The 14,199-nt window shown below is 55.8% G+C and overlaps 4 protein-coding genes across 4 annotated transcripts; 1 reads left to right on the top strand and 3 right to left on the bottom strand.

Moving 5' to 3' along the window:
* Positions 1 to 54: 54 nt before the first annotated feature.
* Positions 55 to 1,872, top strand: W97_08129 (uncharacterized protein; the record flags this gene model as incomplete). Its single annotated transcript, XM_007785998.1, has 2 exons — positions 55 to 666; positions 715 to 1,872. 2 exons carry the CDS (start codon positions 55 to 57, stop codon positions 1,870 to 1,872), a joined length of 1,770 nt encoding a protein of 589 aa, XP_007784188.1.
* Positions 1,873 to 2,547: 675 nt separating this feature from the next.
* Positions 2,548 to 3,915, bottom strand: W97_08130 (uncharacterized protein; the record flags this gene model as incomplete). The annotated part of the gene is made up of 1 exon (XM_007785999.1): positions 2,548 to 3,915. The coding sequence occupies one exon, from the start codon at positions 3,913 to 3,915 to the stop codon at positions 2,548 to 2,550; it is 1,368 nt and encodes a 455-aa protein (XP_007784189.1).
* A 641-nt stretch (positions 3,916 to 4,556) lies between these two features.
* W97_08131 (uncharacterized protein) lies at positions 4,557 to 7,199 on the bottom strand (the record flags this gene model as incomplete). Its single annotated transcript, XM_007786000.1, has 4 exons — positions 4,557 to 6,101; positions 6,160 to 6,345; positions 6,395 to 6,962; positions 7,039 to 7,199. 4 exons carry the CDS (start codon positions 7,197 to 7,199, stop codon positions 4,557 to 4,559), a joined length of 2,460 nt encoding a protein of 819 aa, XP_007784190.1.
* A 3,108-nt stretch (positions 7,200 to 10,307) lies between these two features.
* On the bottom strand, positions 10,308 to 12,113 carry W97_08132 (uncharacterized protein; the record flags this gene model as incomplete). Its single annotated transcript, XM_007786001.1, has 2 exons — positions 10,308 to 11,836; positions 11,888 to 12,113. The coding sequence occupies 2 exons, from the start codon at positions 12,111 to 12,113 to the stop codon at positions 10,308 to 10,310; spliced, it is 1,755 nt and encodes a 584-aa protein (XP_007784191.1).
* Between the last annotated feature and the right edge of the window lie 2,086 nt (positions 12,114 to 14,199).

Consider the following 14,199-nt stretch of genomic DNA (forward strand, 5'->3'; position numbering starts at 1 on the left):
CTTGACAGAGTCTTCGAAATGATTGAAGGGGTGGAATATCCTGGGATGTCAAGGATGGCCCAGTGTTTCTACAGCGCTGCACGCTTCCCTCCGATCACTAAACAGTCCTTGAGTGAGCTGGACATTGGCTCGATTCTCAGTAACCCAAAGTTACGCCACGACGTGAATTTCGACCGGGAACTGCACTTCCGGCCTAACCTTGACGGCGCGAAGGGCCGTTCAAAGATCAAAACAGCCGAAGAGTACTGGGACGCGCTTGTTGCAGAGCTTGAGCTTTACAACCGCTTCGCTCAGAACACCGCACTAGAGGGTTACAACGAGCAAGCGTGGGCTCCCTTCATCAAGGCCAGTCAAGTCAGGATCCCTTTGATGTTCGAAACGATTAGGGATATCCTCAAAAATCTCCTACCGGAGCGCGAGCACACAAGCATTGACGAACACCTCGATGTGCCCATGCTGATGCAGGAGATCGAGAAGGGTGTTTGCGACCTCCTGAGCATATCGCGATGGCTAGCTCAGGTTCTCAAGGCCCACTGCGCCCCCATGCGTGACGCGTGGGTGGACAAAATGGTGAAGCAGACTGAGATAGGCGTAGAGACCTGCAGCATGAGGTCTATCGTATACGGACTCCGGGAGCTTCTCGGCATCCTTGAAGCGATGAAGCTTGTGGGTAACGTTCTGATCCTGTCACGACCGGTGCACTAACGCGTTTAGGATGTGGCGAACCATCAGATCAGGCATTTGCGCGCAATGCTGATCGAAGCTACAATCAAATACGAGCAGGAATCCCATCTGTCACGGATTGAGTGCAGTCGTATGAGTGTAGAGAGCTCGCAAGAGTGGTACCTACAGGAGAAATCGCTCAACAGTGGCGCCCTGCCAGCACCACCGTCCAAGAATGAGAGCCAAGAACAACTGGCGGCATTTGTTTGTGGAGTGTTAAGGAAGCTTGTAGCAGACCCGCGAGAACCATTCCCTGAAACGTTCTATCTTGACTTTGATCGCCTGCGCTCAATACGTACCGAACTTCAAGACCTGATCCACTTCGAGATCTGCTCAGAAGTTTTCAACTCGCTTGCCGAACGACTTCGTTGCAGAACGGTCGGTGTGGATACGCGCCAGCTACTTCGGGATGTTCTCTTTGCCATCACCGGTTTTCACGGCAGTAGAGAAGTTAGCCAGCGTTGGACGATGGCCATCGGCAATATTGCCGTGGAGCTGGTGCGGCAAGCACTTCAACTCGCATGCTCGTCTCGGGTTTACGACTCAGGTCTCGTGCAAAAGGTGGAAGAGGAGTTACGATATGCGCTCAACCCACTATGCTACGCCCGACACGCCGCGGCTTTGGAGTCGTCCTTAGTACAACACGTCTTGAACGGCGCTGTTGCGCACATCAGTTCCTCCCCCATTGAGATCTTCAACGCCTTCGTCGCGCCCACTGGTTCACAAACTCTGCCGTCACCATCACCACCACCGTCGTATCACGGTAATGCTGCCATAGTTCCCCCGGTGCAGCGTTCGTTGCCCCGGGTCGACGCCATGACCGATCTTACGCGACGCATCACCCATATCGCCATTCTCCACTGGCGCATCTGGAGCCCTCTTGTGTACTTGAACAAAGACGTCAAGATCGACTGGTCTTTACGTCTTACGCCTTGCACAACACCTCAGCCCGCGCAGATTTTCCACGCACCAACACCGCCTCCGTCGCAAACCATACGCAGTACTGGAGACATATCGACTGCTAGTACGTCGGTTGAGCAAAGGGTCAAGAGTTTATCATCTTCGCCAGAACCCGAAACAGGACAGCCAACCGAACAGCATGATCCTTCTGAAACTGCATCGCTTGCGTACCGCAACCTGCCCCGATGACGCACAAAAAAGATTCAAAATCTACCTGGAGACTTTTTCAGCACAGCAAAGTCTTATCTGTTGCTCCACCGATTCGCCTTTCCATATGACTACTCTCTATGCATTGTTTGCGTGCGAACCTTAGTTCTATCTCTGCAGCTAACCTGTTCATCGAGCAATACGTGAGATCCATTAGCGTGGCGTTGTCTTCTATACTGGGGTTTGGAGCACATGGGACTTGGAGGTTTAGCATTTTTGAGGGATGAGACGCAGTTTGGGCGATCTTTGGATGGTTGCGTCGTTTGGGGAACTCAGTATTTACGAGGCATATGGCTCTACAAAAGCCGGTACAGAGGTTTTTAGCTGTCTTCTCGTTCCGTCGGTACACCTGATCTTTTCAGTCCTCCCAGCGGCTTAGATCATCTAATCCTAGACGTTCGGTTTGTTCGAGGCAACTTTGAGTTGCCTTTTGCTAGATTTCATGCTTGCCCACCCCACCAGCCTGAGAGGGCGTGTTGATGTTCCCTTGACTCGATGCAGGCGGCTATCGCAGCGAGAGTTGCGGTCCCGCTGGCCTTGCGAAGCGCGTAAAATCGTCAGCTTCCTCGTCCGAGGACTGCTTCCCAGAAGCTATGAAAGGTTCTGGAGCGATCTAGCCCTGAGAATGATGGCTTGTTTGCCATGTTACGGCCACGCTCATCCATTAAGCGTCCAGACCTTGACCTCGCCATCATCCCCGGTGCTGACGATAACCTCTTCTCCACTGCTCCGCTTACCTTTGTCACACCTCCGAGCCCAGCACACGTGGTTGACTTCAAAGACACCATGTGCCCCTTCGATCTCGGCTACGACAACCCATTCGGTCAGCGGTTTGTCTTTCCAGCTCTCCTCCGGTGTAAGTGGTGTCCCGTCTGTCGTATCCATGGCTTCTCCGTTGACTTCGCTCGTTGCGGACGGGCCCCCCGTGTCTGATGTACCACTTTTCCAGCGTTCCTGATAGACCACGATCTTGCCATCGCTGCCTGTGCTCGCAATAAGCCCTGTCTTCTTACTCCACGCGGCCGTGTAAATCGCTCTTCCATGCGCTTTCGGCAGCTGCGATTCCTCCACCCACTCCTCCTCAATGCTGCTAGTGCGCAATATGCTCGGGACACCATTCGGTCCCCTAGAACTCTCACCCCTCGCCTTCGGTATCCTTCTCCAGATCCTAATAGTCAAATCATCTGAACAAGACACCAGCCTCGGCCCCGCCCTCTCTCTCTCCTCCAACAACGCCCTCTGCCCCTCCCTCAGCCCTTCTCCCGCGAACATCCCGCCCGCCCCCAACATATCCGCCCCCTCAAACTCGACCCACCACACCGTGCCCCCATGCCCACTAAGCAGCGCGCACTGTCCCCAATCATCCAGATCCTCGCGCCACAGCCTCACCGTGTCATCATAGCTGGCGCTGGCGAGCAGCTCCTCATTAGGGTGCCAAGCCACGCACTTGACATCCCCCTCATGCTCCTGGAGCACAGCCACCGTCTCAAAGTTGTCGTCTTCCAGCTCCTCCCAGATCCAGACGCTCTTGTCGCGGCTGCAGGTCGCGAGGAGGTTTCCTCCGGGCGAGAAGGCGAGGGATTTGATCTCCGACTCGTGGCCGTCGAGCAGGACACTGAAGGTGTAGTCTTCATCGCCATCTGCATCGCCATCTTCCCCATCCTCTCCCTTCCCATCAGTATAATCCTCTTCGTCTCGCACCACCCCTCCCTCGGCCCCGGCGTTCCTCTCGTACTTCCGCCATATCCCCGCCGACGCGTCGAAGCTTCCCGTCGCGAGCACAGACTCTCCTCGCGTGCCGGGTTTCCAGGCCACGCTGCGGATCGAGCGCTTGTGGCCGCCGGAGACGACGGAGAGCAGTGTGAAGGAGGTGAGGGAGTAGATGCGGACGGTCTTATCCGAACAGGCGGTCGCGACCATGGGGAGCTGCGGGTGCGGGGACGTCATCCATGTGCGGCTTGTGCTGGGGGGATGGAGGGTTGCGAGGGGTGTGAGCTCGCGCGGTGGAGGGGCGCTTGTGGACATTGTGGTGGTACAGCTGGAAGGATTGGAGGCAGTCGAAGATGTAGATGGGGCGTGCTGGCTGCTGCTCCAAACTAAAGCTGTTCTTGAAGCAATTGGTGCTTGTTGGCAATAGAGGGCGGTGCCGTGGTATTGTATGTGGGCGTGCAGGATATCTTTTTATCGAGATGTATGTCATCGCGCGGAAAGCCCGACATTTACCCGCTGAATCATCATGGACAGGGGTTGAATATCAGAGATATCAGCACACGGCGAATGCGAATGGTACAATCTATAAGAATGACGAAGCTGAAGGTGTGAACACCGTGCTATACCATTGACGCTATAGTACATTTTACCGTTATATATCCAGGGTATCATATTGCCGAGATGTCTGTGAAACCTCCCTGTAAAACCAGCACAACCGTACGCCATGCCACGAGCTTTTTCCAAATGACTACGCAAAAACAACATCGACCATTTTCAAGCTAGCTGATGCTGCAACCGTTACGAGCAAGCCGCCTCCTGAAGCGCAGGAGAAGCAACACTACCAGTCCCGGGCGTGCAAGTCTCCGAGAACGTTCTGTCGCGTGCAAGCAAAGAACCTAGATCAACATAAAAGAAGTGAGATCGTGATGATACACAGTAAGCGGCGTTGCTGCTTTCTAGGGTCGCTGCCACCTAGCACTCGTGATGCTGAACAGCTTGTCCGCAAAAATCGGCATCTCAGTCGCGGCGACACCAGCCTCGGTCTTGGTGCCTAGGTCGCGTAGCTCGATCCGGGAGTCCTCCTTGGTGCCGGCGTCGACGGTAACGTCCTGGCTGACCATGATGCCGCCGAACCCGTGGCCGCCGTCCCCATCGTGGTGGCTCCGTGTCTCGACGAGCTCTGTTTCGGAGATGTTGTCCGGCTTGAAGTTGTTGCCCGCGCCGAAGCTGCGCGTCTTTGAGGAGAACGGCCAGAATCTGGTCATTCTTGGATTCGGCTGATTGGCAAGGCTGTCCCTACGCGATGAGCTGAAGGAGTCGTTTTCCTTCTGCTGCGCCAGAACATTGCCAAACTCTGTATAGATCTTGCGTGCAAGAACGCCGTGGTCAGGCGAAGCCTTGTGGCAGCGTTGTTGACACTTGAAGAAACTCCAGGGCAGGTACACCAAGCTAGATGTCGAACGAATCGAGGCTGTATGGACATCCGGAATAACGCAGAAGGCCATCAGGGTGGCTCTGTTGGTGGAGGCGTTGGAGCCTTGGCTATAAATCTCTACAGGCGTAGCGGAGAACACGGCCTGACGGAAGAAAGGCTCAGGAATGACCTGCGTCAGCGCCAAGGTCTGTTGATGAACAGACCGGATGAATGCTTTTTCGATATCGACTTGCGAGTCAGAGCCCACGGAGCTCAGCCGCTGTATGCATTGATTAATTGTCAACCCATCGAGACCGTTCATGACTTGGAGTTGCCACGGCTGCAACGGCCTATCCGACAGAAGCACTTTCGGTAATTGACTCGGGTAATCTTTCAATACAAGAACGTCCCAATTGCCGTTGGACGTCTTGACGGCCGGTTTTAAAGCGAAACAAGCCAGGTAGGTCCCCGGTGCCGGAGAAGCCTCCTCAGATCGTTGAGTGAATGTTCTCAGGCCGTTGACAGTTACTGCAAGCTCAGCACGAGGGACCTGCATGGCACGCGCCATGATATCGCCCACCTGTTCCATGCTCGCAAAACGGTAGCCGCTGGACATGAGCCTGCCGGCCTCTATGCGATCCACACGGCGAACCACAAAAAGAAGTTGACCTCTTCCAAAGAGTGCTGGAACTTTGATGCCAGATTCCATGTCGGCGGCAGCGGAGTCTTTAGGGGTACGCCGCATCATACCGCCTCTGAATTCAGCTTTGAGAGTGCCGGTCATCATGATCTGGTCGTAGAGTATTCCCATTCTCTGCAACGGAGTGTGCACGTGATCCGCGAGCTCTGCGGCAGCCACGCAGAAATGCTCGCGGAAGATCAGGGAATAGTCACCGTCGCTACTATAGTCCTCGAAACCGGAGCGGGAATCGTGGCTTCCAGGCAGCGATGAGTCCTTTAGGCTTCCGATAGAGCGGAGATGGTTGCGCATCGCAGGAATGAGTTCAGTCACACTCTGCCAATGATTGCTCACCCGGTAGATCCACTGGAAAACGGGATGTGCGATGTTGAATTCGTCATCGAAAGACTGTTGTATCTCAATAGTTAGTTTCGTGTATGCTAGCGGGGTGATGCTCAAATCTTACACGCTGGTTGAATTGTCGCGTAATCTCCTTCGTGGGAAGGAGACCCTCGTTAGTCACCAAGAGCCTGCCGTCTGGATCGAAAGTAGCCGCTGCCAATACAACATGTTGAGCTCTGTCCGCAAGCTGCTTGTGGCGGCGCTGAATAAACCAAATGATGACGAACATGACTAGGCAAGCAACGAGACACTTTAGGGGTCAGCATTTATGCAATATCCAGAAGTGCACTGTGACTCACCATTGAGATAGCGATGATAAGGTTAGTGTTCCTGTGTTGACCATTGCCGGTGTGGTAGCTTTTAAGTGTATAGGTTGTCCCGACGGTAGCCGTCCAATGCATGCCGGATACAGCTCCGGCAAGCACGCAAGCGCATAGCGCTCTTCTCCACCAGCTATTGATCCAGTGCTCTTTCCAGTGGAAGAATACGGTCAACGCAACCCAGCAAGCGACGACGGCTATAGCGGCAGCGCCAACGATGTAGCCTGTGTTGTTGGCTAAGCTGTAGTTCCGCGTGCCAAAGTTGCCGACGTAATGCATGCCTGTGATGGCCAGACCAGCCGCAGTACCGGATCCCACTAGAGACGAGTACATTGCCGTCTTCGATCGATTGAAGCGCTCGGCCAGGGCAAAGCCGAAGAACAAGAAGATGATGGGTAGGAATACCGACAGAGCGGTGAAGCTCGGGTTGTAGTAGAGCTGAATCTCCTGGCAACCATCGCCGAGGATAATGGCGCGGTTTCCTACGAAATGCATGCACCAGATTGCGACCAGACCGAAGGAGACGGAACATGCCGCTAATTGCAGCCTGAAGATGGAGGATCAGCTGACTTTCTCGAATACAAGATGCGAATACGGCAAGGGAGCGAGTTGGATGTACATACCAGCTAAGCCATCCGCCACCTGTCTTTCGTCTGTGTAGTAGTTCTACTGTGGTGACAGAACCGACAAGGCTGACGATATACGAGACGATAATGAGGCCGGGTAGCATATGGAATGGCACTACATCGCCAACCTTGAAGGTCGTGGTGATCGGGTCCGGCATAGCGGAGTTTTACTCGAGGAGCCTCACAGCTAGACAGCCTGCGTGATGACCTCGGCCGCAGTGATGATGGAGGCCTTCCGATGGCGGCCGCGATAGCTGGTGTGAGTGGATGAGAGTGCACGCCGTTTGGAGTGGGCCTTCACTAAAGCTCGCGGTGTCCCACAACAAACTGGTGATGGCGGGGGCGGCGGCGCCGGTGGATGGCGTTCGAGGGTTGCGAACAGCCTAGTGGTCGAGGTATGGCGTCGAACAACTAACTTAGCGAAGCCGTATATAAACCAGAAGGCGCTTCTTGTACTGAGGGTGAGGGTGTTCTCTTCGGCCAAGTACTTCACTCGCTTGCGCGCCGGCCAAGCTGAAGGCTCAATGGCTGTTCGTATCCCCAACAGCGAAGGTGAAGACCTGCGCGAGGTGACGATGTCCACGTCAGAGGCGTTTTCTGGTAAGGCGCGCAAAGAAATATATGGCGCTTAAGATGTCGTGGAGCACTTCCAATGCTTCACATGCGCGTTCGGCGGAAAGAGCGAGGTATTAGGACTCGAGGTTTGTCGTAGGTTGATGTCGTACTGGGGCGAATGTCCGTGAAATCTCATGCAAGAGCAGCGCGGGCGCCCACCTCTATTCGTCTTCAAGTTCCCCCTTACACCGCAGAACGAAAGGCAGTCAATTTCGACAGCAGGACTGGTTCAGATCAGGAGCACGACAGGAGCAGATGCTGTGCAATACATATTCCTCGGCCCTGAGCGGCAGAGCCCTGTAACTCGCATGTGCGGTGAATTTCAGCCCTTGCGTCCAGCCGTCGCAGTCCCCCGCTAGAGAACAACCCAGAGACTAGCTCAGCGCCCGGCTCTTGCATTTATCGAAGCCAATTTAGCGTTCCAGCGCGAGGGAAGTTGATCGCTGACGGTCTTCGGCCGGGGGGACCTGCCAGTGATCCTTGGAGCGCCTTCCGGCGCGCCTTTCCCACGGTCTGGATGCTGTCAGTCGTTCACTCAAGCATTGGCTAGAATGGTCAAGCCATGACCGAACGGAGTCCTTGGGCGGATGCGGGAGGCCCGCCTGAAGGATTCCTTCGGACTGGGGTTCCTCGGCGGCAGGATGCGAGGGATGATCTTCACAGTATTCACAATCATCGCAGAAGGGAAATATCAGACATAGGCAGGCGCCCTTCGCTCGAAGACTTGTTTCAGACAGGATCCGCTGTTGTGGTCGCTTCGGATCTGCGAGATCCTTTCCCGTACGCTGTTCACCACTCTCCGGGTCGACCAGACGGCTGCCGGCAGGCAGACCAGGAGGAAGAACAGCCGAAGCCTGCCACTGCCAATGCTTGGCTGGGGGGACTGTTGCGACATCGCGGTAGGGAAAGTTCGAAGGCGGGAACGACTGACAAATGACACAAAGACAACGCGCCACAGCTGCCTGTCGCTGCAGCTAAATCGACGGCTCGAGTCAAAAATCCCCGCCAAATAGATGCGTTACGCCAATAAATCAACGTTTCAATGAGCTCCGTGCCAAAACTCCGCATGTCAGACTGAGGTCTGCGGGTTACACAGCTGTAGCGACCGGCAAGCCACTGTCACACTTAATCGAGTCCTTCAGCAACTTGGTCAATTGTGGACCGCTTCAGCCTGTTGCAGTGGCATTGTGAAGACCGGAAGCGGTCCTGACAGGATTTGCCGGCCAGAGCTTGGTCTGCCATGCCGTCCCCCCAGTGCCCGCGCGGTTTTCAACCTTGGTTCGCAACAAACTTTCACGAAAGAGCTCGCCCGCGCTGACTTCGTAGGTGAGAAATACTATTGACACTTTGGAGGTCTTTCAGTACCTAGGTACGTAAGATTTGTCAATTACACTGACTCAATTCTTGTTTGAGTCGGTATCGTCGATAAACCCCGTCTTCTGGCTGTACCTTTGAAGAGCTTGAGTACAGCCGCATCCGCCGTTGGACGATATGGGGCCGATTCCAGACCCCCTGCACAAGCCACCCTTTGCCCTGTCAGGAGCGGTGCTGATAAGCTTCCAAGCTCAGCAATGCCAGGAGCTTGTGCATGCAGTACTCAGCATCACGCTCGGTACAAGCACATCACATTCAATGCAGTGCCCAGGTACTCGGCACCAGGCTATCAACTCAGATGCCAGCCTACATTATCACAAAGCGGATACCTTACTCTTGGCGCCCTCGGAACTTACTGTTACGCCTCCATCTCACCGCCGGTGGTTAGTGTCCGTTATTGCAGGGTATGCACACTGCTGGAACACGATCTAATAGGTTACAGAAGCGCGTTGCCCCATTTCTGATCAATGAATGGGCTGGATACGGAACAAAACGTACAACGGACCACCTGCAGACGAGCAGGGTACCCACCGGATGTGCAAAGGAGGTGTAGCCCCAGGGGCATCCTCGAGGCGGCTTTATTGACCGTGCATCACGCTTTGCCCAAACCGCTTGCTCGGTGCAGGTCTTTGCGCTAGTTGTTCTCCTTCCCCGTTAATTCACATCATCCGTGCGCTCCAAACCCTGATCCCAGTCTGACGGTAAGCTACTTGTTCCCGATCGCCGCTTTCTGTGCCGTTTTGTGTAACGTTACCCAATGACTGTCTGATACTCAACGCAGGAGGTTCCGCTTCCTGCATTGTGTAACGGGTATCTTTGATCGCCGCGCGTGTGAGCGGCCCGGTTGCAAATATATTAGCACTATGGAAACTCTGTCTTACTTTAGGGGTTCTGCCGCGCTGATGAGGTTGTCCGGCCCGTCCGACATCAGCTTGGTAGGGGTGGCGGCTGAGTGTGCCGTACCGTGGCTCTGTACTGCTAGTATCTGTTAATCTATCGTTTGAGAGTCATGCCTTATGAACCACCTGCGAACGTACAACAATCTGGACCGCAGGTTATCTTGACTATCATGCTCAGCCACAAAGCGCTGGATCATTGACGCGATTCACGAAGAGCTTCACGAGGTATTGGTTCTGGAACGAGGTCATCGATAGTGATGGTGTCAATTTGGTAACTCTACAGAATCGAACGCTATGCTGCAAACAACAATGACACTTTTGCCATGCAGTTTGTGAACGTGAATGTACACAAGGATGCTTCAATCCAAAGCTCCCAATCTACCTCTTGCGACAGCCTGTGCCCGGCAGTGACAACGTGAGGATAGGAGCGGGCTCCTTTTCATCGAACAGCTCGTCGTAATCGTCGTCCTCGGCACCGTCTAGTGAGTTGTCGGCGGCCGCAGCCGAGGACTGTTCGGCTGCCCAAAGGGGCTCTGAGGTATTGGCGGAGGGCGGGGCGGAGGTTTGTTCAGGCGCCAGAACCGCCGCTGGTGGTTCGGCGGAGGGTGCGGCGAGAGTCTGTCCCGCACCTAGAGGGGCCTCTAGTGCATTGGCAGCGGCAGCGGATTGTGGTGGTGGCGGCGCGTGTTCTACTTCCTCGAAGTCCGCGCAAGCCATGAATTCTGCCTCCATGGCTGCCGTGAGGGCGTCGAAGTCATCTTTCTCCGACACCGGCGGGGAAAGCAGCTGCGTCCCCTCGGACGCGGTAGGCGAGGTCTGTTCCTTCGTGCTCTTGCGCGCCTTCTTAGGCCGCGCGCTCCCTGCCGCCGCACTACCCTCTTCCACCAGCTCATCTGACGCCCGCTTCCGCTTTTTCGCCTCGGCCCTCTCCGCGGCCTTGGCCTTCTTCCCCTCCTCCTCCTTCCTCTTCTCCGCTTTCTTCTTTAACCTCTCTCTCACCTCCCTCTGCGCCTTCTCTCTGGCCTCCCTATTCTTCTTCAACTCCGCCTCTTTCTTCGCCTCCTCCTTCGCCTCCTTCATCCAGGCGTATTCCCGGCACGGCCGGCCATCGATGCCGACGCCGACCACCTTCCGCGGGTTCACCACCCGTTCCTTTGGTGCCGGCGCGGTCGTCAAATCAATTGGCACGGCCTCCGTGGCGCCAGCCGCCGGCGACGGTTCTGGTTCCTGGCTGGCGCCAGCATCCTGGTGCGGCCCGCCCGTCACACCAGCGCTGGACGCCACGGTCCCCAGATCGGTAGTGATGGGGGCGCGGGGCGGCGAATCCGGCACGACGACCGGCTCCTGCTGTTGGGCGGCGACGGACGCGCGCGGCATTTCGGCCACGAAAACCACATCATCCTGGTGGGGAGCGGGCCGGGGGGGAGAGTCCGGCACGACAAGGACCTCGCGCCCCTGGCGGCGAGCGAGCCCGGCCGCAGCGGAGGCCCAGAAGGCGTCCTCGGAGGGGTTGGGAGGGGCGAAGGGGATGGTGGCGGCGACGGCGGAGATGAGGTCCTGCTCAGGGGGGATGACGGGCGGGGAGAAGAAATCCGGCCCCAACCGGAACGCGGGCGCCTGGTGCTGGAAGCTCGGCGCTACCGCCGCCGGCATCTGGTGCGCCATGTGATATTGATGATGGTGCGGGTTGGGGGTGATGGTGGCGCCCATCGGCTGCCCTTGGTACGGCCCGTAGCTGTAGTACAGCTGCTGGTGCTGCTGGTATTGCTGCAGCTGCGGCGCGACGCTCTGCAGCCACGCTTGTTGGTGCTGGCGGTGGTCGAAGGGTTGCATGGCGACCGGCATCGCCATTTCGTGGTGATGATAATGGCGCGGCTGCTGCACCTGCTGCACATACGGCTGGTATACTGCGCGATGATTAGCATCTTTGCTAGTTGGGTTACAGGACTGAAACTCACTATCCGGCTGCACCCATTGCTGGGGCTGCTGCTCGAAGGCGCCCGGATGCTGCTGCGCGAAAGCCACCGGATGATGCTGACCACCAGCGAAGTTGGCTGGGGCCGTGAAGAGAGGAGCCGCTGTGGCCTGCGGCATCTGCACGTGCTGCTGTTGCTGCGCATCGGCAGGGAGATTCTGGGCCATGCCCCAGTACTGGTTTGCGGAGAGATCACCGAAGGTTGCCATTTTGGCTTGAGGGATTGAGGATGTGAGGGTTGTGGTGGTGAAGATCAGGATAGGAGAGGATGTGATATTGATGATTGTGATTTAGAGTGATGAAGATTTGTTTTGGAGTGCTTTGTGAGTTTGATGATGGTTTATTTCTCGTCTGCAGATTTGATTGAGAGTTCAGCTACAGAATGTGAGGCGTGAGGAAGCAAGAGTGCAGGTGGGAGACTATGGAATTTTAAGGCTACGGAGCGCACAACAGCATCACTTGCAGAAACTCTGGTAGCATGAGGTAGAATGGTAAGCTAGTAGGAAATCAGCTTAGAGAAAAATTGATTTATGAGAGAACACCTATGAGAGCGTCGAGAGCTTGCCGACGCCGATATGTTCTATGGTTCGCGGTGAGGAACGCTAAAAGAGTCACTCTCAGCACTCCCCAACCACGGGTTCGCGGTACCATCAAGCCCGAGTCCCTTGTCAAGAGCCCACCGCGTGCGGTAGACCGCATTGCAACACACCTGGCACTGTGATCAGTAAGACATTGATAGGTACATTGAGATGTCAAGGTGCTATCTCACCTCGCATCAAGTCCCTGGACGCACCTGCATACTGCACCTGCAGCATCGTAAAACGGCCGGGCGGTGCGGGCCGCTCATCTGCGCGGCATCGTGGAGCTCGTGGCTAAGCGTCAGCGCTAGGACAAAGTCGGGGAAGCCCCCGCCAAAAAGGTGCAATGGACTAAGGTTCCGGTGGGCCTCGTTCTGCAGATCCTTCCGGAAACGATCATTTTTCGGGGCAGCAGTGTCTGAGCGAGTGCGAACCGGGCTCGCCGCAGCTGCACGTGAAGTGGGAGTTTGCTGGCAGCCAGTCGGCGGGCTGCGGAGCTTCACGATGCGGCGGCGGCCTGCTCACCGTCGTGTGGAAGCCATGGTTGTTGCTGCCGCTTCGAATCCGTTGTGTGTGGGTGTGCGAGTCGCTTGGTAGCGTTGTCGCGCATCGTGGAGCTTAAGGGGCTCGTGACCCCATGGCCGCGCCAAGGGGGCCCAGACACGGCAGACTTCCTGGGGCTCAACACATCCCGTGCTGATGATGGCATGCCGGAGGTACCTTTCACCGGTCATGCACAGCCCGCGGAGCAGGTGGAAGCTTCCTTAACGTTCCTTACAATGAACTCTTCGAGCGGCTTGGCCGGCGAGTGGGCGGGGGCTCCCTCCTTATTCTCCACCCCGAACTCCTGGAGAGAGAATGCCGGGGGGAGGGCTCCTGAATTGACGCGACAACTCCTGCATGAAGAGAGAGGCAGGTCAGATTCTCGAGGGTAGGCATGATGGCTTCCACTAAAGGTTTGGAGTAGGACGGAGGTCCTAAATGATTATTAGGTCTGGCCGTAAGGGCTTCGACTCGGCCGTCAAGGTGGCAATGTTACAAAGGCACGGCGCAACGGGCCAAGAGGCGTGAACATTCTTCATTTATGTCTTCACTCTAGCGAGCGTCTATGCATGTCAAGCAAAACATTGATGTGGAGGTAGGCAGAGCAGGCACAGGGGGTGCAAAGCACAAGCCAGACCATCCATCATCGCAGCAGTTTGACATGACAAGCACTTCGTAGACTTTGTGGCAAACAATCTAGGGTACCGATTAGCGACGTTTTTCTTTGAAAGGAGCGCCTGAAGGGTTACGAGAACTTGCCTGTCACAAACCAGGAAAGAGCAGCTTCAGGACTAGCCTACTGCCCGCTTTCATCCGCAACCTCCTTCTGACCTGACCCAAGCTCTTGTTCGTACCCGTGTGGTACCAAACTGCTATACCATCCGAACTCTTCTACAGTTTCTCGTTGTGAAAGGACACGTGGTCAAGGAGCAGCGCAACATGCCGAAGCGCAAGGTCAACAAGGGCAAGCAGAGGGCAACGACGCCTCCAGAAGTCGAGGATCGTTCAGCCTCATTCAATCTACAAGCCTCGACAGCTGGGCGTTCGAATGCATTTATAGATGACCGGGGGGTTGGTAGAGGGCTCAGGAAAAGGTAAGATAGTTGGCCGGTAGGCGACCACGAGGGTTGAGGCTGAACCATGGAGGTTCCTAATTTCCCTGCAAGCCTCAGCC

Source organism: Coniosporium apollinis (genome assembly GCF_000281105.1).
Source record: "Coniosporium apollinis CBS 100218 chromosome Unknown supercont1.49, whole genome shotgun sequence".
Classification (NCBI taxonomy): Eukaryota; Fungi; Ascomycota; class Dothideomycetes; genus Coniosporium; species Coniosporium apollinis.